Source organism: Arachis ipaensis, chromosome B7 (assembly GCF_059453495.1).
Source record: "Arachis ipaensis isolate K30076 ecotype BB chromosome B7, ASM5945349v1, whole genome shotgun sequence".
NCBI classification, from domain to species: Eukaryota; Viridiplantae; Streptophyta; class Magnoliopsida; order Fabales; family Fabaceae; genus Arachis; species Arachis ipaensis.
Genome location: NC_142442.1, coordinates 134,565,953 through 134,592,978, shown reverse-complemented (window position 1 = coordinate 134,592,978; position 27,026 = coordinate 134,565,953). Strand labels below are relative to the sequence as shown.

The following is a 27,026-nucleotide window of genomic DNA, read 5'->3' as shown; positions in this document are numbered from 1 at the left end:
TGCCTCCACATCACCAACACTATAAAACATACCTCCGCATCACCGCCTAACTATACATACCTCCGCACCACCGCCTAATTATACATACCTCCGCATCACCCATTAACCTTAAACCTTCCTTGGTTGTCATAATACTACTATTTTAGAACCTAAGGCTTTGTATTGAGGTAGTTTGGTCATAGTTTAAACTTGTACTATCCCTTTTAAAAAAATGTTGTTATTGTTTTTGAGAAAATACAGCAAGAAACAGCAGGGCAGTATAATTGTTAAATTCACTAAAACTCCAATTTTTACCCGTTGCCTTTCCAAATTCATGTCCTTAAACAAGACTCTTCTAGCTTTCCAGAAAACAAAATTTCAGATTATTACCATGTCACATGAAAAAGTTATGAGCTTAGGAACACAACCCTGCCTTTTAGAATTCTGTTTTCAAAATCCAGCGAGCTACCCTCTCTCTTTGCAATATAAGTAATTGGTTAAAAAGAGTTTTGATACGAAATTTAAACTGAAAATTTTGGGCACATAAAGCTTGAGATTGCCGTTAGTTTCAGCCCAAATACTCATCAGAATTGTAAATTAATTGGATTGGAAGTTGGTGCTTCTGTAGTAAAGAAACAAAATTTTCTACAGAAACCATCAATCTTTAAAGAATCGCTTCTCCCAAACCACTCATCAATAAATTCTGAAATTTTCATGAGACATTCAAAACACATTGAAGTTTCATGGAAAAATAGTTTCATTAAAAAAATAGAGCCTGGTCTACTCCCAGAAACGAATCTATTCTACTGTTAATTATGCAAAAATTCTATCTAGACATTTTCAACAATCTTACATATCATATTCCATGCTTAAACCTATAACCCTTCCAAAACCATCCCTCTAACCTTTCTCTAGATATTCAGAGATGATTGCACAGCCAACACAGTCCAAGAATCCAAATTCAATAATTTTTCACAATTTCAATTATTTAACCATAATCGAACTTCCACTTTTCAGCACTATATCAAACATAACAATTCATATAACCTAACCATCATTCAAACACATACTAGAGCCATATTTACCATCAATCAAGCATATAATAGCTTATCTATTCTCTTCACAGGCACAACCACAAGAATAATTGTCTAATTGTCCTAACCCTTAGCTTTCTTTGAGAATTTACAACCCAAATTCTATCATTTGCTTATCTTAAATCAGAAACCCTAACAAACATAATTAAAGAAATTTGTTAATTTACAGGGCCAAATGGCTGAACTTCATATGGAGCAAGAAAAGGGTTCTTACTCTTGTGACGGACTGAGCTTGATTGGTTTGGCCACTAATTAAAGAATTTAAAGCTTAATAAGAATGGAACTTTCAAATTAAGGAAGAATAGAAGATTACAGAAGCTACTGGTTCTTACCCAGCAAGAAGAGCGTTAAAGAAACCAGAAAGAAAAAGGGGTAGAGCTCCTCCTCTAGCTTCGGGTAGCAACTTCCATGGCTGTCCTTCTCTTCTTCCCTGATGGTGATGCACGAAGATGATGATGATTTTGCTTGTGTTTCCTCCTTCTTTTCCTTGATCGATCGCCACTCTTGCTCCCTCCTCCTCTCTCAGCTTCGTCTCTATCCCTCTCTTCTATTCTTGTTGTGCGTTTTTGTTGGGTCCAGGAAAATTGAGAAGCTTGGTTCATCCATATATACTTATAGGAGGTGGGGAAGAAGTGAGCTGGTGCCAAAAAGCTTCGTGGCTTTCTCCTCTTGCAACACCACATCATAGCATTGAATGATTGAAGATTTAACCATGGTTTTCCTTGAAGTTCCGTTCGGTTGTGAGAGAAGAAGAGAGAATGAGTTTAATCAGGGTTGCCTTCTATTTGGTTTAGTTAAAAGGAGTATGGTTCGGTTGAACCGTGAGAAGGGAAAAGAGTGGTTCAATGTGTTTGATCATGTGCTAACTAGCCTAATGACATATCTATATTTCTCTACTAATTCATCATTTAATCAATTATTAAGAGGTAGTTAGTTTTAAAAGAACAAAATTAACTATAGGAGTAATTATCTAATTACCAAAACTCATCACTCGGAAGCAGTGGCGGATCTACGGGGGGCCTAAGGTGGCCATGGTCCCCCCCAAAATTTTTTTAAAAAAATAGTAAATAGTAATAATTAATAATATTAAAATTTTTTATATATAATATTAGAAAATAAAATATAAGTTACAAAATTTTATAAATTAAAATAACTAAAAACTATACTATGTATTAGATATTTGAATTATTGTTGTTCTTGTTAACAAATAGCCCATTCTAATAATTAATAAAAATGGTTCTATTATACTAACCCAAGCCCATACTATTAATTAAAGTAACACTAGTACATTTTTCAAACATTTTTTTCAAACCATCAGAGGCATCGGCGCCACTTTTCTCTCTCTTTTAGTGGCTCCCAGACTTTTGGTCTTCTACTCTTCTCATTCTAATTTTCTTTCCATACCAAAACAAGATATATGAAGAAAAACCACTGAGGAGAAATAAACAGCAAAATATTAACCATTGAATGCACAACAAAGATTCAAAGAGGTATATTTTAGTTTTTTTTAAGTTAATAATAATGTCAAGTATTATTTATATTATTTATTTAAAATAATTAATTTATTTTTTTTATAATAGACAGTGTTCAAAGATTGAAGTGAGGGCAAAACTCAATAGAATTATTTTTAGGTGAGACTTGGAATAAAAAAATAATAAGGTAAATCAATAACTTTATTTTTGGTTATTATATATTTCTGTTTCTAAAGTTATTTGTTATTGCTCAATAGGTTTAATATTTTTTTTAAGAAAATAACATATATGCAATTATTTTTGTTTTTTTAGATAGTTCAAGTTAAGTTAAAAATGTTAAAGATGAAAACAATTCACTCATTTTTCAAGAGAAAAGAGAGAATATATGATGAACAAAATTCAGCTTCAAATTCTTTGAGTAATGTTCAAAATATTATTGAACAATCTGTGACACAACTTGTTCACTTCAGAGATGATAATTGATAATTTTAGTTCCATGAAGCATCGTCGAACAAGTTTAAAAATATCAAAATCTTAAAGTATGTAGTTGAACATTGACTTTTATATAATATAATTACTTTTTTTATATATATGCTACAAATCATATTTTGTTAATTTTTTGTTATATTTTATATTTAATTGGCCCCCTCTTATGAAATTTCTGGTTCCGCCACTGCTCGAAAGCACTAAAAGAAAAAGTTTTAACGCTACATGTTCTAATTATAATTCGTTATCTATGCTATGTATTTATATATCTAAAAATCTATGCGCGTCAGCAAATGTTGTATAGAATGAGGAATCACAGGCCTCATGGGGTAAGGTGGTTACAAAACTCGGAAAGGGCCTTCCCTATTTGCGGCGAGGTTGCCTTGTCCTGGAGGCTTTCTGACGTCTTCTAGGCGTGTGAGCACGAGGTCACCTTTTTCTAATGGCCGAGGTCTGACCTTCTTGTTGTACTTGCGCTGCATCGTGAGTTGCATTACTTCCTGCCGTATTCTAGTGGCTTCTCGTTCCTCCTCTGTTGTGTCTAGCTTGACGTTCCTTGCTTGGTCATTTGCATTATCATCGAAATGGTCGGTTCTTATTTATCCCTGAGATATTTCTATTGGGATCATGGCATTAGCCCCAAAGACCAGCCTAAATGGTGTTTCTTTGGTTCTAGTTTGTGGTGTAGTGTTGTAACCTCAAAGTATTTATGGTATTAGCTCGGCCTACTGGGTTTTTGCTGCAATAAGCTTCTTCTTTAATGCTTGCAAAATGATTTTGTTAGCTGCTTCGACGAGCCCGTTAGTCTGCAGATGCTCGACCGATGAAGAGCACCAACAACGTCCACAAGGGGAAGAGCACCAACGACGTCCTCCTCCTTTGCGTAGCGCCACGGGTTCCTCTCTCGATCAAGCAGTATGGAGCACCTGCAAAAAGGACCCCGACGCTCAAGTCAGTTTATTATAAAAAATATCAAACTTTAGATCAAAAGGCTTTGTTTTGTAGTGTGTTTGCTCATGTGTCCTCATAGGTCGTCTGGCGTTGGTATTTATCTTGAGAATGAGTTCAGTGTCTATCTGTTGAGTTTCCGAGATTCTCGCGGCCAGTATGAAGGTATATCTCATATCTCTTTTTGGATTAGTTACGCGGACTTTGACTTAACAGTTTCGAGGTATAATATCAGTTCCTAGTTTTTTGGATACATATCACTTTTAATTTTGTAATTAGATTATTTTCATGCAAAAATATTAAAGTTAATAGAATAATTTTTCAAAGATACCTTCAATTTATAGAAAAATATTCAGTTAACTCTAATATTTTTTATATTAAGACCTAATTACAAAAATAAAAGCAGTATTAAAAATCTAGTTGAAAAAAATTATAGAAATTTAATTATAAATTTGATAAAACAATATATACTAACAAAATAATTAAATATTTTTTTAAAAGAGAAACTCTTAGAACAAGTAATTTTTAGTATTTTTGGCCATCATTTGATTAGCATAAATATTAAATCATCTTTAATAAATAGAATTTTTTAATTTATGTATGTAAATTTTAAAAAAATCTGGATGAAAACTATATTGATTTATATGTACAAAATTATGATAAATATAAATACAAATTATATATTTTTTGTGTGTAAAATTTTTATAAATATATATATAAATTATTATTAGATAAATACTAATAAAAAATAATAATATTTACTGGTCATATAATATTGTTTATACACCATTTATAAATTTCTTCTAATCTTATAAACAGTTACTGTTGGATTAAAACTAAAACCAAGCAAATCAAAATTCTAAAAACCAAAATATCCAATTACTTATAAAGTCTCCCAAAAAAATATCTAGATACTCAAACATTGCCCATATAAATATATAAACTCCTTTATTATATTGGTTAAACTCTACAAAGCCATAACCAATGATACGAAAGTGTACAAACTAAAGGACAATAGAGACAATTTCTTTGGTCTTTAGTGGATTGGAACTCCATATAATATCTCAAATCCCCATCATAAAAGATCCTCCCATTTTATTATCGAATAGAAAACTCATCATATTATTAATTTTTACTTTATTTTATATACAACTACGGGGGTAAAAATGTGGTTCTGCAATCTTTGATGCAAGTTTTTGTTTGGGACAAACGATTTCAAAGAAGTGATACTTTCTTAATTTTTGTTGGTCTTAAAATAATTAATTACATTGAAGATTACTAATTTTGAACAGAAATTGGACAAAAAGAAAAAATATAAGACCAGCTTATTTTTCTAAATTAAAATTGACCATATATAAGTAGACTTATATATATATATATATATATATATATATATATATATATATATATATATATGTGAGAGAGAGAGAGAATATTAGAGAGTAATTTGTTTCGATAAATATTAGCTAATTTGTTTAAAATTATTTTATTTATTTTAAATTTTTAAATTTTAAATTATAAATTATTACAAACTCTAGATTATAAAATCTAAATTATAAATATTTAAAAAACTAAAAATTTGTAGAATTAAAAAAATTAAATAATGTTAATTAACTAAAAATTAATTTTCAAATTTTTAATTTTTTTGGGTAATTAGAAAGAAAACAAACAACAAATAAAAAAAAAAACAAATAAAAAATTGTTTAAGAAAGATAGTCTCATTAAATACTATTTTTAAACTCCTTTTAAGATAATAGAACTTCACTTGTGGAAAAAAGATCTTTCTTATCATTTTTACTATGATATCTGTTATTATATTTGTATCTTTTAAAATTAACCCAAAATCAATATGTTATTTTTAAGATATAATATCTCAAATTTTTAACATCAAAAGATCAATAAAATCAAAATAATTTTATAAATTATTAATAATAATAAAAACTTCCACATATCCTGTCTCACGTATAAAATTTTTAATATGAAATAACATTAAATTTATATATTATTATTATTATTATTATTATTATTATTATTATGTGCAATACATTAAAAAATAAAAAATACGATTAGCGGTGCAGTAAGGACACGTGTCCTAGGATGAACAAAAGAACAAGTGAAAAGTGGAAAAACGAACGGATGAAGCCGCGTGGCCATCAGGGTAAAACGGTCAAATCATCTCGGAATTTGGTGAAACGATAAAAGCCTCCTTCCGGTCGGAACCCTCTCTCTCTCAGTCTCTCTCTCTCTCCTTTTTCCCTCATCGCGTGTCAATTTTTATTTTCTTTTTTTTTTCTCCTCTATTTTATTTTTATTTATTTTTTGTTGACAACTTCACCAACCATCTCTCTCTTCTCTCTCTTCTGCGCGCGACGCAGACCCAGCTTTCTCTCTCCTCGACTCAGATACAAAAAGAATAGTTTTTTTTTTCGTGTTTTTTTTTTGCCGGTGAAAAAAAACAAAAAACTACCATTGTTGAAAAAACCTAACCTCCTTATCCTCAATCTCACACATCCTCAGCAGGTATCGCTTCTCTACTTGCTCTCCAAGTTTATTTTATTTTTTTAAATTGGTTTTGTTATATTCTTTTTTTTTTTTGGATTTAAATATTCGGTATTTTTCTTAATGTATTTGTGTCTGGGGACCCGTGTTTTCCCGTATGCATTATTTTGCGGAATTCTGAAAGTAGGGTTTTTTTTTTTTTTTGTGGGGGGATTCCTTTTTGTTTTATTTTTTGTTGCCTCTCTCTTTCCGTGTAGAGGTGCCGCAGGAGAATGCTGCTTTCTAGGGTTTTCTTTCTGAGCTATGCTTTTCACGTGCTGGTAATGTTGTTCAATTTGCTCCAATTGAAGTTTGTGTTGTGTGAATACCGTGCTTGAGATTTGTGTTGCTATTTTGTCATATGCATTGTGCTTTGTTTTTTGATTCCTGTTCATGTCCTTATCGTTGGTTTCTTTGTGTTTATTGGGGTACTTGGTTTCTTGTTAATCAGAGATTTTGGAACTCAGCGAGGACTTGGTGGTAATAGTGGACTTGTGGATGAATTTTTGAATGGTTTGATGTTAATTGAGATGGGTTCTTGTGGGGATTCAGCTATGGTTGATGATGGAATATCAGGTGGGTCTGTTATTGAGCAGCATTTGTGCTCAGAGATTCCCGTGCATTCGGATCATTTGCAGAAACAGTTGTGTTCAGAAGGAGCTTGTAGTGTGTTGTACTCTGATGAGCTTAGCAGCTTGAAGGATGGCAGTGTGGATTTACCCCAGGAGGGTTCTGCAAGCGGTGGTGCTGTTGTTGTGGATGTTGAGCTTCACAGGGCGAAGGATGGAAGTGTGGATTTACCCCAGGAGGGCCCTGAGGGTTCTCTAAGCGGCGGTGCTGTTGTTACGGATGTTGAGCTTCACAGGGCGAAGGGTAGTGTGGATTTACCCCAGGAGGGCCCTGAGTGTTCTACAAGCGGCAGTGATGTTCCGGACAGGTGTGGAGATGTCTTGCCAAATGAATGTGGAAACGCTGATATGTTGCAATTGGAGAACACCTCTGAGCATGATTGTCAGAATCATTCAAGGATATGTTGTGGGAACAATGAGGGTTCAGGTCTAAAAACTAGGGGGATGTGTTCGGAAAGAAATTTTCAAGATGAAGGCAACTCAGACATTCCGTCGGAGTCCGTAACTGTGACTGGGTTGCAGGAGCATTGTGTTCAACACGTCGTGCAGAAGGATGAGAAGCTCAATGTATTCCCCTCAGTGAATGATGATTCAGCTGTCATGGGAGGCAAAAATGATGACTCCAGTGTACTTGTGGATGCTTTGGATTGTGTGCATGATTTCAGACATTCTGAAATGTCCTTGGAATCAGAACCCACGACTGACTTGCTAGTTGGTTGTGACCACAAAAATGAGCAGGGGGACATTGTGAGAAATGCAGATCCATTGTCAATGGGTGTGGAAAAATGTGATGCTTTTGATGGGATGGAATCCGATGCTTGCAGGCAGGCATCTCCTTTGCAGATGCAGGCTTTGGAAGTTCCAACAGCTGTATGTACAGAGGAAGATAGCAGACGTGGTCAGCTATGTGATGTTAAATATGGTGATGATTGGAATAGTAGTATTGATGAAAAGATTAAAGCTTTTGTAGATAAGGAAAACATTGTTGATTCACATGTCCAAGTATTGTCCTCACCAGGCTGTCATAGGACCTTGGAGAGTTCACCTGTAGTTGATTCCCCTCCGGAGACTTCAGTGTTGGTCCAGGGTAATGTAATGAAGAATGATATCTTGCAAATAGATGAGAAGTTGTGTAAATTGAAGGACTCTCACTCAGAAGAAACTACCAGCTGTGCTCCTAGGAAACCTTTATATGCTGATTTAGATCGGCCCTCCATTGTTTTAGTCACCGATACCTCTTTGAAGGACACACATGATCTGCTTCCTAAGGGTGGTGTTGTTTCTGTCAATAACAGTAGTGCTATGGACACTGTTGGACAGACAGATAATGATGGAAAAGATACTGTGGAAGCTGATTTTTTCGCTCAAAGCATCCTATTGCCGTCTCAGAGGAATAGTAGAAGAAATAAAGTTGGTCGTAAGACACAAACAAAAAAAGCCTCAAGAAAATGCAACAAAGCTGATTTGACACATCCAGGTGGAGATATGAAGATAAACTTAGAGGTTGCTAGAAAGAAAAGAAGTTCTTTCTCCAAGCCCGCACGATCTTCTATCTGGGGATTGCTTGGGAGCATTGAACAATATTTTGAGCAAGATAATGAGCTTGGGATTAGTAAAGCCATGTGCCAAGAATTGGGGAATACTAGAAGCAAGCGTCAAGCAGGAAAAGCATTTAAGAACAGTGCAAGTTCTAGTTCTTCAAATGCAGGGCAGAAATGTCCAGTTCCAACAACTCGGGTCCGTCTAAAGATCAAGTTTGGGAAAGAAATTGATCTAAGTAGTTCAAATATTTTGATTCCAGAAATTGGCAATGCCTTTAATCCTGCTTCTGACATGGGGACTGGTTCAGGTTCTCAAAAAGTTGGAAGCAATGCAGAAGACAAATCTTTGGGACTGGTGTCCTTGGGCAATTTAGAAACCTTCAAAAGCAACCTCAAGAAGGATGATCTTGTACTAAATGCGCAAATTGCAACAAACCACTTAGAAAGTACTGCAAAAATTGAGAAGTCAAATGGGGATGTAGAGGCAAAGTTTCTTACAAATCCTCTAGAAAAGGTGGTAGAACCATTGATTGAACCAATCATTAATATGGATCCTGGAACTTCACCTGATTCAGAAGTCATCAATTCAGTTCCAGAAGTTCAAGTTGGAGAAAGACATCAAGAAGATATGCATCATGCTCTTTTAGGTCCTCCTTTGGATTTCAATTCTAATTTGCATATTACTATTAGCAAGAAGGGGAAGAAAAAAGACAAACATATTTCTTCAAGTGATTGTATTACTGAAGTTGGATCACATGGGCGACATAGAAGTAATAAAGCAAAACAATCAAAGAATCACAGATGTAAGAAGAATTCTAGTAATACAGTTAGCTCTTTGGAATTGCCTGCTTCCACTGAGATAAATGCTTCAAGCAAATCTATTAGTAGTGAAGAATTTCCGACAGAACCATTACCCCTTTCTGGTGAGAGTGAACTTGGAGACTCTGCTGAAGCTTTGAAGGTCCAAGGGTGCAAGCCATCTGTTAACCACAGGCCATCAGAACCCCTGGGTTCTGAGAATATGCCACCTTGTGTAAGATATTTGGGGCGTAAACTACCTAAAAGCCTTATGAGTGTTAAAGTTAGCAAGGCCAAGTCTAAAGCTTCTGACTCAACAAAGAAAAAGATCACTTGTAGACACAAGGAGAAACAGAGAAGGCCAAATAGTAAAAGCGAAGTCAAGGGAAAAGGTGGCCCGCATAAAGTTACGTCAGAAGTGGAGGATCACATACATACAGGTATCTTTTATATGTAAGAGTATCATTCTGGAGTTTGGATTCTAGTTTTGATAGACCTTGTGTCTTTCGTGATTATTTAAATCATACATAACTAGTATCATTTCTTTGATCTTATTTATTGTTGTTATGCTTTGAGGAATTGAAACATAAAAAGATTTTATGTTTTTGATGGATGTCCCAGCAACCAGCACAGTTGGAAATGGCAAATTGGATGCTGATCAAAGATTTAATGCTGATGGAAACAGAGTATCAGTTAATGTATCTAATTTGAACATATTGCCCACCATTGATTCGGGAGAGCAGCATAAATCACCACATAATGCATGGGTGCGTTGTGATGATTGTCACAAGTGGCGGCGCATTCCAGCTGTGCTTGCTGACCTGATTGATGAGACAAACTGCACCTGGTATACCACGTTTCATTCATATCATTGATTTCCATTTTTATATAATTCATGACTAGAAGGTGGATATATGTCTATCATCTGAGTTTTCAGTGCAATATTTCATTTTATTCTATTTTTTTAGTTATATTTGTTTTCATTATTTCAACCCTTTGCACGGGCTTTACATGGGAAGCACACATAAGGATAAGCTTTTCAATAACCTGACTCTTGTCATTTGTGATTTATTTTTAAGGACATGCAAGGACAGCAAGGATAAAGACTTTGCTGATTGTGCTATCCCTCAGGAAAAGTCAAATGCAGAGATTAATGCAGAATTGGGATTATCAGATGAAGAAGATGCTTACGAAGATTCCAGAAATTATAAGGAATTGTTATACCAACAGCCATTGGGTGTGTAATATCTTCTAGATCTTTTTACCCTTTTCAAAATAAATTTATGTTTGAAACTAGTGTGTTTGGAATGCCATTTGATCTTACTTGCTATTTGATGTGTACTTTGATTTGTGCATTGCAGTTTCCCAGGAGTCAACTTTCACCCAAGTCCTTTCCAATGAGTTTCTACATCGTAGCCGTAAAACACAAACTATTGACGAGGTCCTAAATTGTTCTAGATTTTTTATTTCACATACATGTTTTTATTATTATTATTATTATTATTATTATTATTATTATTATTTCTGACTTGGAGACCGACTGAGTGCTATGATGAGCTGATTTTTTTAATATATGACTTGGTGCATTATTTTTTATTCACACGAGATTTCCTTTACTTCCTGTCTTCTAACTTTCCCTTTAATTAATTATTTTTACCCATAAACAATGGTGTATCAACCTGAACTTTTATATAGGTGTGGGAAAGAGGTCCAGTAATCCATTGTCCAAGTGATCCATCCGTATCCAGATTTATCCAGTTAGTCCTATTAAGGGGAGGCAAAGTGATCTATCAGAAATAGTCTGAAGAAGATATCCATTAGTTGTTCTATTCCATCCATATCCAAGATTCTAAGCCTCTCCACTTACTATGACAAAATTTAATAGCTTTGATCAAATTTTGGTTCATAGATGGTTAATGAACAAACAATATATAATCATATCCATTGGGTTTAATTAGTTCATGATATCCATTGGATACTAAATATTTATCTATTCATTCTAATGGCCGATTTCGAAATAAGTTTTAGAAGTATAGGCGTAGTTACTTGTATAGGTTATTAGTGGGCCTCCAATAATTTTCTACAAGCAAAAGGAGAAAGGGTTTAGGGACAGAGATGGTATTGGGAATTTGGATAGAGGAGTAATTGACGGATCTAAACAAAAAGGACAGCTGGCATGAGGAGATTGTGGATGGGGGAGTTGAGATCATGCGTGGAAACGAGATTATGAATTGTAAATTGGGTCATGGGGTTGTCATTGAACAATCTACGAGGAGTGGGGATGGCTGATGCCATTGGGACAGGGAGAGTACTTTGTTTTCTGTGTATTCTCCTTGCAATCCTTATCATTTTGTGTTTCTCTTTTCTGTCTTCTGTGTCTGGGAGCTTGCTCCTTGAGTATTTTACCCAATCATATTCAATGAAATACTCCAGTTCCACGCCACATACATAAAGGGGGAAAATGTTTCAGCTGGAAGAGACAAAAGAACTATTACGTATTTTTCATGGAAACAGTTGTAAACATAATTGTAATACTAGCTGTTATTAACGGTTAAAAATGGATCTATCATAGAGTTGTAATTTGTTAACGCTACACACGCACGTGCACACACACACAGAAGCTGTCTTTCTTTTGTCTCTTTCCGTAATATATATTGATTGCTTTATTTGTCTTCATCCTTTTTCTTTAATGTTATGGGCTGACCGTTAATAAATGCTTTGTTCGGTATCTTTGGTGACTGTTGAATGGGGTCTAGAACTTAGGATTCATTACTGTGTCTTTATTAGAGTAGTTCTTTTTGACTAACTTGATGGCTTTGGGAAAAGGAAAGAAACCAAATCTTTATGGCGGTACAGTATGATATTGTTTGGTGTATTTATTTGGATCATAATTCTTATATTGTTTAAGTAAAGCTTGTGTTTTTTTACGGAGATTTTTGTATCAAACATATTTATAGTTTGGAAAGATTTGCTCTGCTGATAGTTTCTCTATTCTTTTGATAGTAGTTATTTTTACAATGATATGATAGTTCGTCTGTTTTATATATATATTCATTTGTATATTCAACAATTTATCTTAAATTCTTAATAAAGTTCTAAAAAGATGGTTCTTGGGAATTTAATATAGAAACTGAGTAAATTTTGGAGATCAGTTAACATTTAATGAGAGAAAATAAGGTTTAGATATAAATTTTAAACGCATAGGTTGCTTAATGGAAAAAAAAAGAAAAAGAAGAAAGGGACAGGTCAGATACTTAGTAAATTGGTCAAGGATGGAATGGATTCTAGAGTTCTTAATTTTGATGCACTGATGCTGTAAATTTGTTTATATTGTCACCCAATTAAATCCATCCATTTCTATGATCATTCAAGTGAAGTGGGTTGAAAAAATTAACTGTAGTGACTGATGTGGTAGTTTACAATTTGATAACGGTGTAATTCAGTGCATTCATATTAAATCCTTTTTAAAAATACTTTCCTCAACTGAACAGTTTTGTTTCTTATCCATGTAGTATTATTTTCTCTGAAGTCCATTAATTTGCCACCTTCACTTTGATATTTTCTCATCTTTACATTTTGTTTAAGGTTCATTTTAGTAATATGTTTGTAGCAATCAGATATCAATCATATTTTGAATTTGCACACCATTTTTGTTGTGTTATTTAATATACTTATGAAATTATTTCAGATAATGGTCTGCCATTGCAAACAACCTCAAGTAGGCAAGTTAGGCTGTGGGGATGAATGCCTAAACCGGATGCTAAACATAGAATGCGTTCAAGGAACCTGCCCATGTGGGGATTATTGTTCCAACCAGCAGGTTTGAAAACTATTGATTTTCCATATACAAATATTTTAGTAGGCTGGTTTTGTTATGGGGCATGACTGTAGTCCAAATGTTCGATTTCAGTTCCAAAAACGCAAGTATGCCAGCTTGAAGTGGTTTAAATGTGGGAAAAAAGGTTATGGACTGAAGGCACTTGAGAATATAGCCCAAGGCCAGTTTCTCATTGAATATGTTGGGGAGGTAACTTTTACAATACTTTTCTTCCTTTGTATGATTTTCATAACTATATTTATTGTGATATATGGAATAGTGATATTTAGGGCTGAATCTTTGAATTTTGTGATCACATTTGTGGTTTGGTTGCATACTTTACTGAAATTTTAGGGCCACATTAGCCTAAACAAAGTCATAAGAGCAATCAAGTCCTTTGTGGATCCTCTTTTTCCTATTTTTCCTTTTGCAACTGCAAAAATATCGTGACATAATGTTACTTCGTCAACAATAAGTGAGAGTTGGACCTATATTCTAGAATTGGTTCATCTCTTTGAATGGCATAGAACCATGGGAAAATAGTGAGCCCATAGTTGAGGGGTAGCCAAAAATTAATCTATTGATTTATGCCGTTGCAGGTGAGAATATGAGGCTTGAATCGTGAGCACTGCAGTCTTTGTTTCTTTATATTGAGCTTTGACATATAGTAATAATGAAGGTTGATAGGGTGTGCGTTTGATCCAGTTAGAGTGTTGAACTTGATGTGATACACTTGTAACCAATGACTAAAGGATAGCTGATGTCTAGCAATTGACTTGCTTTTTAAAGACAAGGGATTATTTTGAGAATATTGGACTCCATATTCTTGGAATTTTGTTTTATCTTTTGTGGCATTGTTGCATTGTGTAGTGTGTACTGGGTAATTCTTTATGCATTGGTGTTGCACAAGTTGTGCATAGTTGACCTCTATATATGTGATATCTAATTTATGGTCCATACAGGTGCTTGATACTCATGCTTATGAGGCACGGCAAAGAGAGTATGCTTTGAAGGGTCATAGACATTTCTATTTTATGACCTTGAATGGAAGTGAGGTATGAATGACACCTATATCTGCTTATTACTATTCTATTGTAGTTCTTATGAATGGGTGTGCATGGGCCGGGTGAAACCGGGTTTGATGTGACCCAAACCCGACCCGAAATATATACCGGACATATTTATTAGACTCGAACCCGGCCCTAGACCCGATGAAACCACTTGAAATATACGAATGGAGTGAGACAAGGATTGTGTTTTGGATGAATTCCCTTGAGAGAATTATCTCCCAGCGTCAATATATATATATACATAGGTACAGAAATAAAATCCCTTAATACTAGGAGATATGATAGAATCAGATCCCTTAATACTAGGAGATAGAATCAGATCCCTTAATACTAGGAGATCCAACAGAATTAGATATCTAAAGATGGAAACTATATCAAAACAGATCTAATCTGATATTCAACACTCCCCCTCAAGCTGGAGCATATAAATCATATGCACCAAGCTTGTTACATATGTATTGTATCCGAGGACCCCGGAGAGCTTTGGTGAAAATATCTGCAAGTTGATCGTTGGAGTTGACAAAGGCTGTTACTATTTCCCCACTTTGCAACTTCTCCCTTATGAAATGGCAATCAATCTCTATGTGCTTGGTCCGTTCATGAAACACAGGGTTGGAAGCAATATGTAAGGCAGCTTGATTATCGCACACCAGTTCCATCTTACTCGGCTCACAAAACTTAAGTTCCTTAACTAATTGCTTCAACCATATAAGTTCACATGTGGCAAGTGCCATAGCTCTATATTCAGCTTCCGCACTAGATCTTGCTACAACATTTTGCTTCTTACTCTTCCAAGATATCAAGTTTCCACCAATAAAAACACAATAACCAGATGTAGAACGTCTATCAGATGGAGATCCTGCCCAATCTGCATCAGTATACCCAACAATCTGGTTATGTCCTTTATCTTCATACAACAAACCTTTTCCTGGAGCACCTTTGATATATCTAAGGACTCTAACAGCTGCGTCCCAATGACTATCGCATGGAGAGTCAAGAAACTGACTTAGGATACTTGTGGCAAATGAAATATCTGGCCGAGTGACTGTCAAATAATTCAATCGGCCAATTAATCTGCGATATCTACCAGGATCTGCAAGAGGTTCTCCTTGATTTGGACTAAGTTTTGTATTGGGATCCATTGGTGTATCTACAGGTCTAGAATCCAACATTCCAGTTTCTTCAAGAATATCTAGAGCATATTTTCTCTGTGAGATACAGATCCCCGCATTAGATTGTGCCACTTCAATTCCTAGGAAATATTTTAACTTCCCCATATCCTTAGTCTGAAAGTGATCAAACAAGTGCTGTTTTAACTGAGTGATTCCCTCATGATCATCTCCAGTAATGACAATATCATCCACATAAACAACCAGATATATGGAGGTCATGGAGGAAGAATGACGGAAGAAAACTGAATGATCTGCTTCACTTTGAATCATGCCAAATTTAGAAATAACAGCACTAAAGCGACCAAACCAAGCTCGAGGGGATTGTTTCAAGCCATATAAAGATCGGCGTAAATGACATACTAAGCCGGAAGACTCCCCCTGAGCAACAAACCCGGGAGGTTGCTCCATGTATACTTCCTCCTCGAGATCACCATGTAAGAAAGCATTTTTAATATCAAGTTGATGAAGAGGCCAATGGCGAATGGCAGCCATAGAAAGAAAAAGACGAACAGAGGCCATCTTCGCAACAGGAGAGAAGGTATCACCATAGTCCAAACCAAAGATTTGAGTGTAGCCCTTAGCCACAAGGCGGGCTTTTAATCGATCAATGGTTCCGTCTGAGCTGACCTTAATAGTATAGATCCAACGACAACCCACAGTAGATTTGCCCGGTGGCAGTGGAACAAGATCCCAAGTACCAGTAGAATGTAAGGCAGACATCTCCTCAATCATAGCCTGGCGCCACCCTGGATGTGAAAGAGCTTCTGCTGTTGTTTTGGGTATAGAAACAGAAGACAAAGAGGAGGTAAAAGCATAGTGCGAAGATGATAAACGATGGTAACTGAGAAAATTATAAATAGGATTAGGATTACGGGTGGAACGAGTACCTTGTCTGAGAGCAATAGGAGGACTACTGCTAACTCCCGAAGAAGGATCCAAGGACGGTTCAGCCACGGGTTCAGGAGATGAGTTATCTTGGACTGCAGGCCGTGGGCGGCGATGATAAACTTGGAGAGGCTTTGTGGGAATAGGAGGCCCATCTAAGTAAGGAACAGGAAGCACCTCCGTAATGGAAGGTGAAGTGATGTCGGGTGCAGAGAAAAAAGGGGTATTCTCAAGAAAAGTGACATCGGCAGACACGAAGAAACGATTAAGAGCTGGAGAATAACAACGATAACCCTTTTGAAATCGAGTGTACCCTAAGAAAACACATTTGATAGAACGAGCAGTTAACTTGTCTTTGCCTGGGGTAAGATCATGGATGAAACAAGTACAACCAAAGACTCGTAGTGGAAGAGAAAAAATGTGCTCATGAGGAAATAAAATGGAATGAGGAACTTGATTTTGCAAAACAGAAGAAGGCATACGATTAATTAAATAACATGCAGTCAGAACAGCCTCACCCCAAAATTTAAGGGGAACATGAGTATGGAGAAGAAGAGTGCGAGCAGTTTCAATCAAGTGACGATGTTTACGCTCAGCCACACCATTCTGTTGAGGGGTATGAGGACAAGATGACTGATGTAGAATGCCTTTGGAGGACAAGTAAGACGAAAAGGGTGCTGAAAAATACTCACGAGCATTATCACTTCGTAAAATTTTAATTGAAGTTTTGAATTGGTTTTGAATTTCAGAACAGAAAGACTTGAAATGTACAAATAATTCAGATCTGTCCTTCATTAAATATAGCCAAGTGCAACGAGAAAAGTCATCAATAAAGGTGACAAAATAACGAAAGCCTGAATGAGAAGTAACTCGACTAGGTCCCCATACATCAGAATGAATAACAGAAAAGGGAGACGCAGCCCGTGTATTGACACGACTTGAAAAAGAACTACGAACATGTTTACCTAAATGACAAGTTTGACACTCTAAGGTAGTAAGACGAGATAAACTCGGGACCATAGCTTGTAACTTCGAGAGGCTGGGATGTCCCAGGCGACAATGGACCACGTCCGGAGACTCAACAGCAGCAACAGAAGACACAGTAGTAGTGGGTAAGGCAAGCCGATACAGTCCTTGAGACTCACATCCTGTTCCAATCGTCTGTCCCGTCCCTCGATCCTGCACAATGACGGAGTCAGCAAAAAAGGTAACAGAACAATTGAGAGAACGAGTAAGTTGGCTAATAGAAATCAAATTGAAAGGACAATTGGGCATGTAAAGAACAGATTTCAAAGGTATTGTAGGAAGAGGAGTAGCTTGACCTATTCCCTTAGCACCAATTTTAGAACCATCAGCCAAAGTGATAGAAGGAAGAAATGCAGGGTGTTCAAGTTTAGAGAGGACAGAAGAAGTACCAGAAATGTGATCAGAAGCACCTGAGTCAAGGACCCATGGTCCAAGAGAAGAGGAATGAGAGATACAAGCAACAGAATTACCAGAGTGGGCCACCGAAGCAACGGGAGTAGATGCCTGCTTTGAAGCTTGGTACTTGAGAAACTCATCATAATCATTGCCAGAGACAAATATCCCTTGTGGTTGTGCGGCGGAGTGAACGTCAGATGGCTCATTAGTTTGGACAACATTAGCTACCTTAGTAGGACGACCATGGAGAGCATAACATTTATCCTGAGTATGACCAATCCTATGGCAATGGGTACAACTAGGGCGAGTACGATTACCACGACCATTACCACGACCCCCACGGCCGCCGCGAGTGGGCACTTGAAAGGACACTTGAGAAGAAGATTGGGATGCCAATGCAGTTTGGTCAAAAGTATGGGTCTCAAGAGAGGGGCCGGATTGCAAGAGTCGTGCAAATACGTCTTGAAGGGAAGGAACGGGTGAGGTGCCCAATATTTGTTGCCGAAGAGATTCAAGTTCAGCTGGCAACCCAAGTAACGTAAGTACCAAAAACAGCTTTCCCTGTTGAGCATGATGTTCATCAGCATTAGACACATAGGGAAGGAGAGTCGAAAACTCTTCCCTGACAGCTTCCACAGCCCCAACATAAGATTCCATATCAGTTCCTTGAAGCTGTAAACTACACAGCTTCTTAGCAACATGGTAAAGTCTTGCAATGTCATTAGTGTATAAAGCTTTAGCACGATCCCACACCTTTTTACAAGTTTTGTAAGCCCGAAACATAGTCAGCTTTGGTGGATCAATGGTCTGCCACATAAGGTTACATAGCTGGGCATCAATCTTCTTCCAAGTGGTTTTGTCAGCGGCGCGAACATCATCAACAGATTTAGTAAGGTGGTCTTCATAGCCTTGGCCCATGAACCAAAGTTCTACAGAATCAGCCCAAGAAAGGTAATTTTTGGCACCCATCAATTTTTCAGAGGTCATTGTAGCGGTTCCAGAAACGACAGTTGTTAGAACAGCCGGTTTACCACCATTGGAGTTGGTGTCGGGGATTACCTCAGAAGACATGATGGCAGACACTCAGAAACGGCCGGAAAACACCTGCAGAAGGGAAACGAGGGCCGGAAAAAGCCTGGGCAGCGGAGAAATTTTGGGGACAGGCCGAAAAAAAAACAATTTCTGACGAAGAGACACAACTGATAGTGTCAGCTGGTGGGAAAAGGGAACACGGCTGAGAGATTGCAGCCGGAAAAGAAGAAAAAAAAAAAAAAAAAATAGAAACCAGAGCCGGGTCGGAACCCGCTCTGATACCAACTTGAAATATACGAATGGAGTGAGACAAGGATTGTGTTTTGGATGAATTCCCTTGAGAGAATTATCTCCCAGCGTCAATATATATATATACATAGGTACAGAAATAAAATCCCTTAATACTAGGAGATATGATAGAATCAGATCCCTTAATACTAGGAGATAGAATCAGATCCCTTAATACTAGGAGATCCAACAGAATTAGATATCTAAAGATGGAAACTATATCAAAACAGATCTAATCTGATATTCAACAAAACCTATACACCTTCGGGCCACGTTTATACCGGGTAAAAACCGGGCCGTTAACACTACATTACCTTGATACCTTCTTATAAGCTAGCATGTGAAAATATCCAAATTTTCAAGACTCCAACCATTATTTGATATGGTAAAATTCACTTAGAAAAATATAACAAGAACCAACTCTTCTCTAAAATTAAAGCATAACCATAATCAATACTAATATTGTCTAATAACATCAAATATTTAAATAAATATAAATAACACAATATTATACATTAGTCTAAAATCTTATGCATTTTAAACATAAAACATTAACTTATAGTCTTATAATAACTAATAACACAAAATATTAAGGTTTACAATACTTAAATTCCACATAAGAATAGCCATTATCCATCACTAATAAGACAAAATATTAATTGTGTATGATGACCGGGTCACTGGGCCGACTTCGGGTGACTCGAGACATGGACCCGACTCGACCCGAAATAATGACCGGGTCTATTTTTGAGACCCTTACCCGATCCTAGACCCGGTGAAATCACACCAAAATAGCCCCTAAAGTGTTTGGGGGCCGGGCCGGGCCGGGCCATGCACACCCCTTCTTATGTTAGTAGTTGTTCTGCTTTGTTAATCACTTGTGCTTATTTTGTTAGGTGATAGATGCAAGTGCAAAAGGAAACTTGGGCCGTTTCATTAATCATAGTTGTGATCCTAATTGTCGAACAGAAAAGGTGAATATACAAGCTTTGTTGTTGTTGCTGTTTTTTTTATTTTTATTTTAAATATTGCTGCATATTTGAGCAGCTTCATTTTTTGGTGTTTTTTACGTGGAGCTAATTTATATATGTTAGCGTATATATTTGCTGGAAATATGCATGTTGTATGCATATGAGTATATAGATGTATGTCAATTAGTGCACTTATCTTTTAAGATTGAATGTTGATGTATAGTTTTCAATATGGTAGCCGGAAATGTCATTTTTTGTATAATAGTGTGTAGAGCATGAAATCTGTAATTATGTTGTTGTTTCACATTTGTTGACTGACCATGTGTGATCCTTTTTCTGAACAGTGGATGGTGAATGGGGAAATATGTATTGGACTGTTCGCATTGAGGGATATTAAGCAGGTGTGGTTGCAACCTTTACTTATTCCTTTTATATGTTGATATTCCTTTGTTTATTTTACTTGGTCCTGCAATTTTGTGTTATGTACCTGTATGGCTGTACCCATTAATGCCCAGCTAGCTTTCCCACCTCGTTTTTGGGTCTCTTTTTTTGGGAATAAAGAACACTGTCTTTTAAGAGAGTGAAAACAAGGATTCTTCAGCTTAGATTGATGATTTTTCTGCTCTATGTAAAATTCTTGCCAATGCTAAATTAGTTTACATTTAAGTTTATGAAATAGATTACATGGAGTCTTCGTATTTATGTCATTAATTTGAAGGAATTAGTAGTGAAGTGATTTTATTTTTGTTCTTCCTCTGTGGGTTGGGAGAAATGGTGTTGAAGGTTTATATTGTGGAGGACTAATGGTTGGGGGGAATGCCACCGTTTGGTTGGAGCGAAATATGGGGTAGGATTAGATGCCTAGCATCTATTTGGTGTAAAACTCATGATCCGTTTGGTGATTTTCCCACTCAGGCATTGTTGGCCTTATAGATGATTTTTTCCTTTTTTGGCTTTGCTTTTACATAGGGGAACTCTTATCCCTAATCTTATTGTATCCATCTACTCATCTTAATGAAATTATTCTTTTATATAAAAAAAATGTTAATATGGAGGAATTGAAGGTCCTATTTTGTTGCTTTAAAAGCTTGAAGTATGAAACATTACTGCTATGCATTGAGGGGAGTGAATATTGTCACTCCCAAATTGATAATGCCACTCCTCTGTTATATATTTTTCCCAAATTACCCTCGATGAAAAGTGTCTCTTATCACCATGAAAAATAAAATAAGGAAGTAGGGTAATATGGAAAATCACATAAAAGAGAGTGCCAATATCAAATTTGGGAGTGATAAGATCACTTCTCTGGATTGAGTATCAATAACCTTCCTACCTGAACTTTCTTTCATTTCAACAACCTTCCACAGGATGAAGAAGTGACATTTGATTACAACTATGTAAGGGTTTTTGGTGCTGCTGCCAAAAAATGCTATTGTGGCTCAATTAATTGTCGAGGTTATATAGGTGGTGGTGATCCGTTAAATTCCGATTTGATAGTTCAAGGTGATTCTGATGAAGAATTTCCAGAACCTGTTATGCTTAATGATGATGGCGTAATTGAAAACGGGTTGCTTTCACGCAAGTTTACTACTCCGATAGACGCAGATAATACTCCAGAGAAGGAGAGTTCTATGAACCCTTCCTCTGCTGTTGATTTGTTGCACAGCTCCATCGAAGAAAATTCAAAGGGGAAGTTACCATCTTCTGTTCGCGTTGAAGAAATTTCTCAACTAGTGGAGAATACAGAAAGTAAAACCATGCCTGCTATACAACAAGGGCATGCAATTGATCTTACGGACAAAACTACCTCCATTCAGAAAGATGAGAAACTTTCTTCCCTTGCACCTGTCAGAAAAGTTTTATTGAATGCTACCATCAGTAATAAGGAATTTAAGCCTGAAATAGTCAAGGCTCCTAAACTGGTTAGTTCTGTTAAAAGGGGAAAAGTTTGTGCTAATCCTCCAAACGGCCTCAAAATTGAGACATCAGTGAACCGATTGCAGTTGTCATCTGGGAAACTGAAAAAAGTTGTTGAAGGTTCTTCTAATGCAAGATTTGAAGCAGGTTGGTCATCCTCATTTAATTTGGCTACAAATTTATTTCATGCACTTGAAATAATTAAATAACTAATGTGGGAGATTTGATTATTTGTATGAGTCAGTGCAAGTAAATTTACACTTTACACTCAACTCCATATATTTAATTATTTATATACGTACAAACAGTAAATATATTTAGAAAGAATGATAAATGATTTGTCTAGTTCCTTATTTCCTATTGAACTTACAATGCTTCCAACGTTACAATAAACAAATTTATTTCCAATATATTTAAAACTTGTAATAATGTACATAAGTTTTTCGTTTCCTTCAGTCCAGGAGAAGCTTACGGAATTACTTGATGGAGATGGGGGAATAAGCAAAAGAAAAGTAAGTACTTTATTTTATTGAAGCCAGCTAACATATATTTAAATTGTTGTGTTTTTTGTGCGTTTTATCAGATAGTTATGGTTATCTAACAAACCAAGAGAGGCCAGCCTCTACTCTACTAATGATATATCTTCATTTTATACCTTTTGATGTTATAAATTATAATCAATTATGTGAAATAGTTAATATAATCCACTGTCTTTTATTTTTCATATATGCCTTTATAATAAATGTATTGCTGTGTTTGTAACCTTGGTAGTTTTATGGGCTTATAGTTTTCACCATTTGCCATTCCTTTCTTGTGACAGGATGCCACCAAAGGTTACTTGAAACTCTTGCTTCTCACTGTGGCATCAGGTGATAGGAGCAGCGGTGAAGCCATTCAAAGGTCCTTCTTGTTTGCCTTGTTCATTAATTTGCTTTTCTTTATTAAGCGCATGTTGTGCACTTGTACTAGATTATTCAGGCTTTATGGATATGTAATTTAATGGATATGTAAATTATTTCTAATGGAGTTTTTTATTTTGATTGCAGCAATCGAGATCTCTCAATGATCCTTGATGCCCTTCTGAAAACGAAATCTAGAGCAGTGCTAAATGATATAATTAACAAAAATGGTAATGTTTACTAGCTTTCTATGTAATGCAATTGACCACTTTCTTTGTGGAATTTGAAGATTATCAATATTTGCTGAGTCTAAAAGTAACCCTGGCTTCTGATCTTTCAGGTTTACAGATGTTACATAAAATCATGAAGCAGTACAGGCGGGATTTCAAAAAAATTCCAATATTACGAAAGCTGCTTAAGGTGATTAGATGGGAAATCTTTCATATTTTAATTATTTGTTATCTGTGTCTTTCTAGAAGAGTTTATGCATATTTCAATGCATTATTTCTTGCTGTTGAACCAATAACATGTCTGCTATAAACTGAAACTGTGGAGACTGTTTTGCATATTTCCTTTATCGGCTTGTCTTTTATCCTTATGTATAGTTGCATAATAATAATAATAATTTTTTTTTGGGGTTCAATAAGTTCTGTGGTCCACATTGGAAAATATTTTTGTTTCTCGTTGATCTTTTACATGGGGAAAAGATGCTGAAAACAGTGTTACTTACCTGTTAATTTCTTAGACCTTAATTAAAGTATGTATTTTTACATTGAAAGGATGTGTACCTTCTCAATGAGAGTAAAATGAGGACGCTCTGATGAGCATTTGGTAACAATAATTATCATGACACGCTATTTCTGTTCATTGCAAAAAACATAAACAGCTAATTCATTGTGTTGAATTCACTGCCTGTTACATGATTGGGTATGACCTGTTTGTTCTATTACCAAAAGCTGCGCTATGTATTTCCCCTATGGCCATATGTTGACATCTACACAATATTAATGCACTTTCTTCCCTTTAGATATTGGCCATATGAGGTTCAATCTTGTAATTGTTGATTAGGTGCATGAATATGAACCTATACTTCTCATTAAATTGATGGTTGTGATCCTAAGCTTTTATTTCCTGTCCTCCTTTCTCTGTTCTATCATTTCTATATATGAAGTTAGTGCTAAGAGAATGTATGTACATACTTGGTCAACTTCATTTTGCAGGTGCTAGAGTATCTGGCTGTGGGCAAGATACTGACATTTGAACATATCAATGGTGGTCCCCCATGTCATGGAATGGAGAGGTGGGTAAATATCAGTTTTTTTCTCCACTGGAATAGTTGTTAGAAAATTTCTAGTAGTTGCCTCTTTTGTTTTGGTTCTTATGGTTAACACAAGCTTAAAAAGATGTTATTCTAGTGTTATAGAACAATGAAATATGCTACACCATATGTGTGTGTGTCTGTGTGAAATGTTGAATATCTATACTACTAATAATGGGTATTGGTCCCTTTGGTTATAATTCCTACTATAGTTTTTGTATCAAATCTTGAGTGTGGATTTGAATATTTCATTACTGTGAATATTCAAATTGTTTATATATATATTGTGCAAAAAGAAATTTGTAATCACTACACCTTGCAAATTGCTCTATTCTCAATTTCTCATGTATGTAACTTGTACGAAATTCATCTATTCTTTTGGTTAATAAGTGTTTTTTTTTTTTTGTTTTTCAGCTTTAGGGAATCAATGCTGTCTCTGACAGAGCATGATGACAAACAGGTATGTCTTATGGTAACCATTTCATGTCCCATTATATATTGATTATATATTGATATTAACTTGTTGGGGTTACACGTATATGCTTCTTACCAAAATATATGCTGTTAAATACTTTTTTCTGAGTATCTGTTTTTGGTGCAAGGATTTGAATCTTTGTATGTTTTAATTGTTTCGTATGTACATTTAGGTACATCAAATTGCTCGAAGCTTCCGAGACAGATGGATTCCTAGGGCATCCAGAAAACATGGATATATGGACAGGGATGATAATAGAATGGAATCTCATAGAAGTTACAACAGTAACAGATTTTCATCATCACACAATCATAGGCATGAACAGGACTCTAGACCTACAGAAGCAGTGGATTGTGTTCCAATGTCAATATCCGTGGAAACTTCAGCTGATGCTGGTGCACCTGAGGGATCCTCCGCACCCTCTCTAGATGGGGTTGATGTCAAAGGGACAAAAAAACGAAAGCGCAAAAGCCGGTGGGATCAACCAGCAGAGACAAATTCTTATTCCGATGCAGCAGTTATTGGTTCTACTGATGGAAGCCGGAACATTCATGAGGACGTTCCGCCAGGATTTTCTTGTCCCGTAGGTGCTGGTGATCTTGCTCCGCGAAATGGAGTCCATTCTGGAAGTGCCCCTGACTTGGTTTTTGGTCAGCCAAAGGAGAAATTTAACTCTCGCTTGCCTGTCTCATATGGAATCCCTTGCTCTGTTGTCAAGCAATTCGGAACACCTCATGCTGAGATCTCGGGTAGTTGGGTCACTGCACCTGGAATGCCTTTCAACCCATTTCCTCCGTTACCACCATATCCACGGGATCAAAGAGACTGTTTACCTTCCAATACTTCCAGCGCTATGGAAATTGATCAGCCATCTGAAATCAAACAGTCAGATGGTAGTGGCCTAGTTAGCAGTTGCGCTGATGATACTGTTCGCAGCACAACTGGCACTAACTCTGATGACATGAATCATACAGATGAGGAGAATCGAAACATAACTAAGCGATTGAAGGACGACGATACCTATGACCTGGGAAGGAGGTACTTTAGACAGCAGAAGTGGAACAATTCGAAAATACATCGACCTTGGTTCCGGAGAGATGCATGGAAATGCAATAATAGGAACAACACCAGTGGTGGTGATATGTGTGGTATGGGTGTAGGAAATGTACAATCAGAAGTTACAAGAAGCTCAGAGGATGCAATTTGTAGAGATGAGAAAGGTGGCAAATAATATTTGTTAGTAGTATGCACAGCTTCAAACCCAATATTGTTCACAGGAAAAAGAAATTGATTTTTGTTTTCTTTTTTCTCTTCCATATAATTAATGAACTGTCAATTCATTTGTTCCTGAAATCTATTATTATTCAATGAAAATTTCATTCAATTACAGCATTCTATGGTATATATTGTACCTTGGGGATCCTTCTGCTCCCCAAACCTTCAAAAGGAAGGTGTTATCATAGATTTGTGATTCTCAAATGGAAAACTAGTCATCCTTTTTCTGTGTTCCTCCTTAGATCATGTGATATTCTACTGGATTCTGTTCGAGACTGTTACATTGGAATTATTTTATAGCAATATTCAAGTACAAGCATGCCTTGTGCACGCTGCAATCTGTTATTTCCTTTATGCTTTTGTTCCTTTAATTGTCACTGTTGGCTATTTTGCTATTATATAGTTATATACATACGTACACAAAAAGTATTCTCATCGTACATCTCTACTATAAGAATACCTTGTGCTGAATGTAACAGCCAACCCAATGCGGAAAGGATTGGTTTCTAGGCAATGTGCCTTGATCAATCAAACCATTCATCCCAAAAGGTGAATAAAATAAATGAATAGGTGCTCAGAATTCATGTGAAATGAGGAGTAAGACACAGATTTAAAGCATGTGCGAGTAAAGCTCCTAAAGCCTGTTTAAGTAATAAGCAGTGGTGTTAGCCTATTGTTAAGGCAAGCATCCTAAATTGCTATACATGAATTAACAGTAACATGATAAGTTAAGGATCATCAAGGGATAACCTACATCATGGGTGTTACCTTCCTGTTTAAGAAAAGGTTGCTTTCTGACAAATTAGCAGAGGATCAATGTTTGCCTCCTGTTTATAGTCTACCACTCTTCTCACATCTCTCTACATATAGATATTACGAGGCTGGAAATGATGTGTGAATAGTTAATCCTCAATTACTATGAATTCTAATTAAAATTCATGCTCCCTAAAAGCAATGATGCAATGTGCTTTTCTTGAATTCATTTCATCCCAATCAATCC

At 36.1% G+C, this 27,026-nt stretch overlaps 1 protein-coding gene across 2 annotated transcripts; it reads left to right on the top strand.

Annotated features, from left to right (window-relative positions):
* The first annotated feature begins 6,211 nt into the window (after nt 1–6,211).
* EFS (histone-lysine N-methyltransferase) lies at nt 6,212–26,143 on the top strand. Of its 2 annotated transcripts, XM_088492970.1 has the most exons (19): nt 6,212–6,499; nt 6,736–6,798; nt 6,969–9,925; nt 10,107–10,332; nt 10,565–10,722; nt 10,847–10,926; nt 13,174–13,305; nt 13,396–13,512; nt 14,265–14,357; nt 20,068–20,145; nt 20,487–20,543; nt 21,510–22,206; nt 22,516–22,571; nt 22,880–22,959; nt 23,106–23,188; nt 23,299–23,378; nt 24,179–24,258; nt 24,691–24,736; nt 24,924–26,143. In XM_088492970.1, exons 3-19 carry the CDS (start codon nt 7,036–7,038, stop codon nt 25,980–25,982), a joined length of 6,012 nt encoding a protein of 2,003 aa, XP_088349096.1. In that variant the 5' UTR covers nt 6,212–6,499; nt 6,736–6,798; nt 6,969–7,035; the 3' UTR covers nt 25,983–26,143. The 2 variants fall into 2 exon arrangements, with proteins under 2 accessions (XP_088349096.1, XP_020962013.2); XM_021106354.2 differs by lacking the exon at nt 6,736–6,798 and having other exon boundaries at nt 6,216–6,499.
* Nucleotides 26,144–27,026: the final 883 nt, after the last annotated feature.

Excerpts from the sequence above, each read along its gene's own strand:
- EFS (XM_088492970.1), top strand. The coding sequence starts at position 7,036 with ATGTTAATTGAGATGGGTTCTTGTGGGGATTCAGCTATGGTTGATGAT. Across the intron at positions 20,544-21,509 it reads CATTGAGGGATATTAAGCAG|GATGAAGAAGTGACATTTGA; the intron begins GTGTGGTTGCAA and ends AACCTTCCACAG. Across the intron at positions 24,737-24,923 it reads CAGAGCATGATGACAAACAG|GTACATCAAATTGCTCGAAG; the intron begins GTATGTCTTATG and ends ATGTACATTTAG.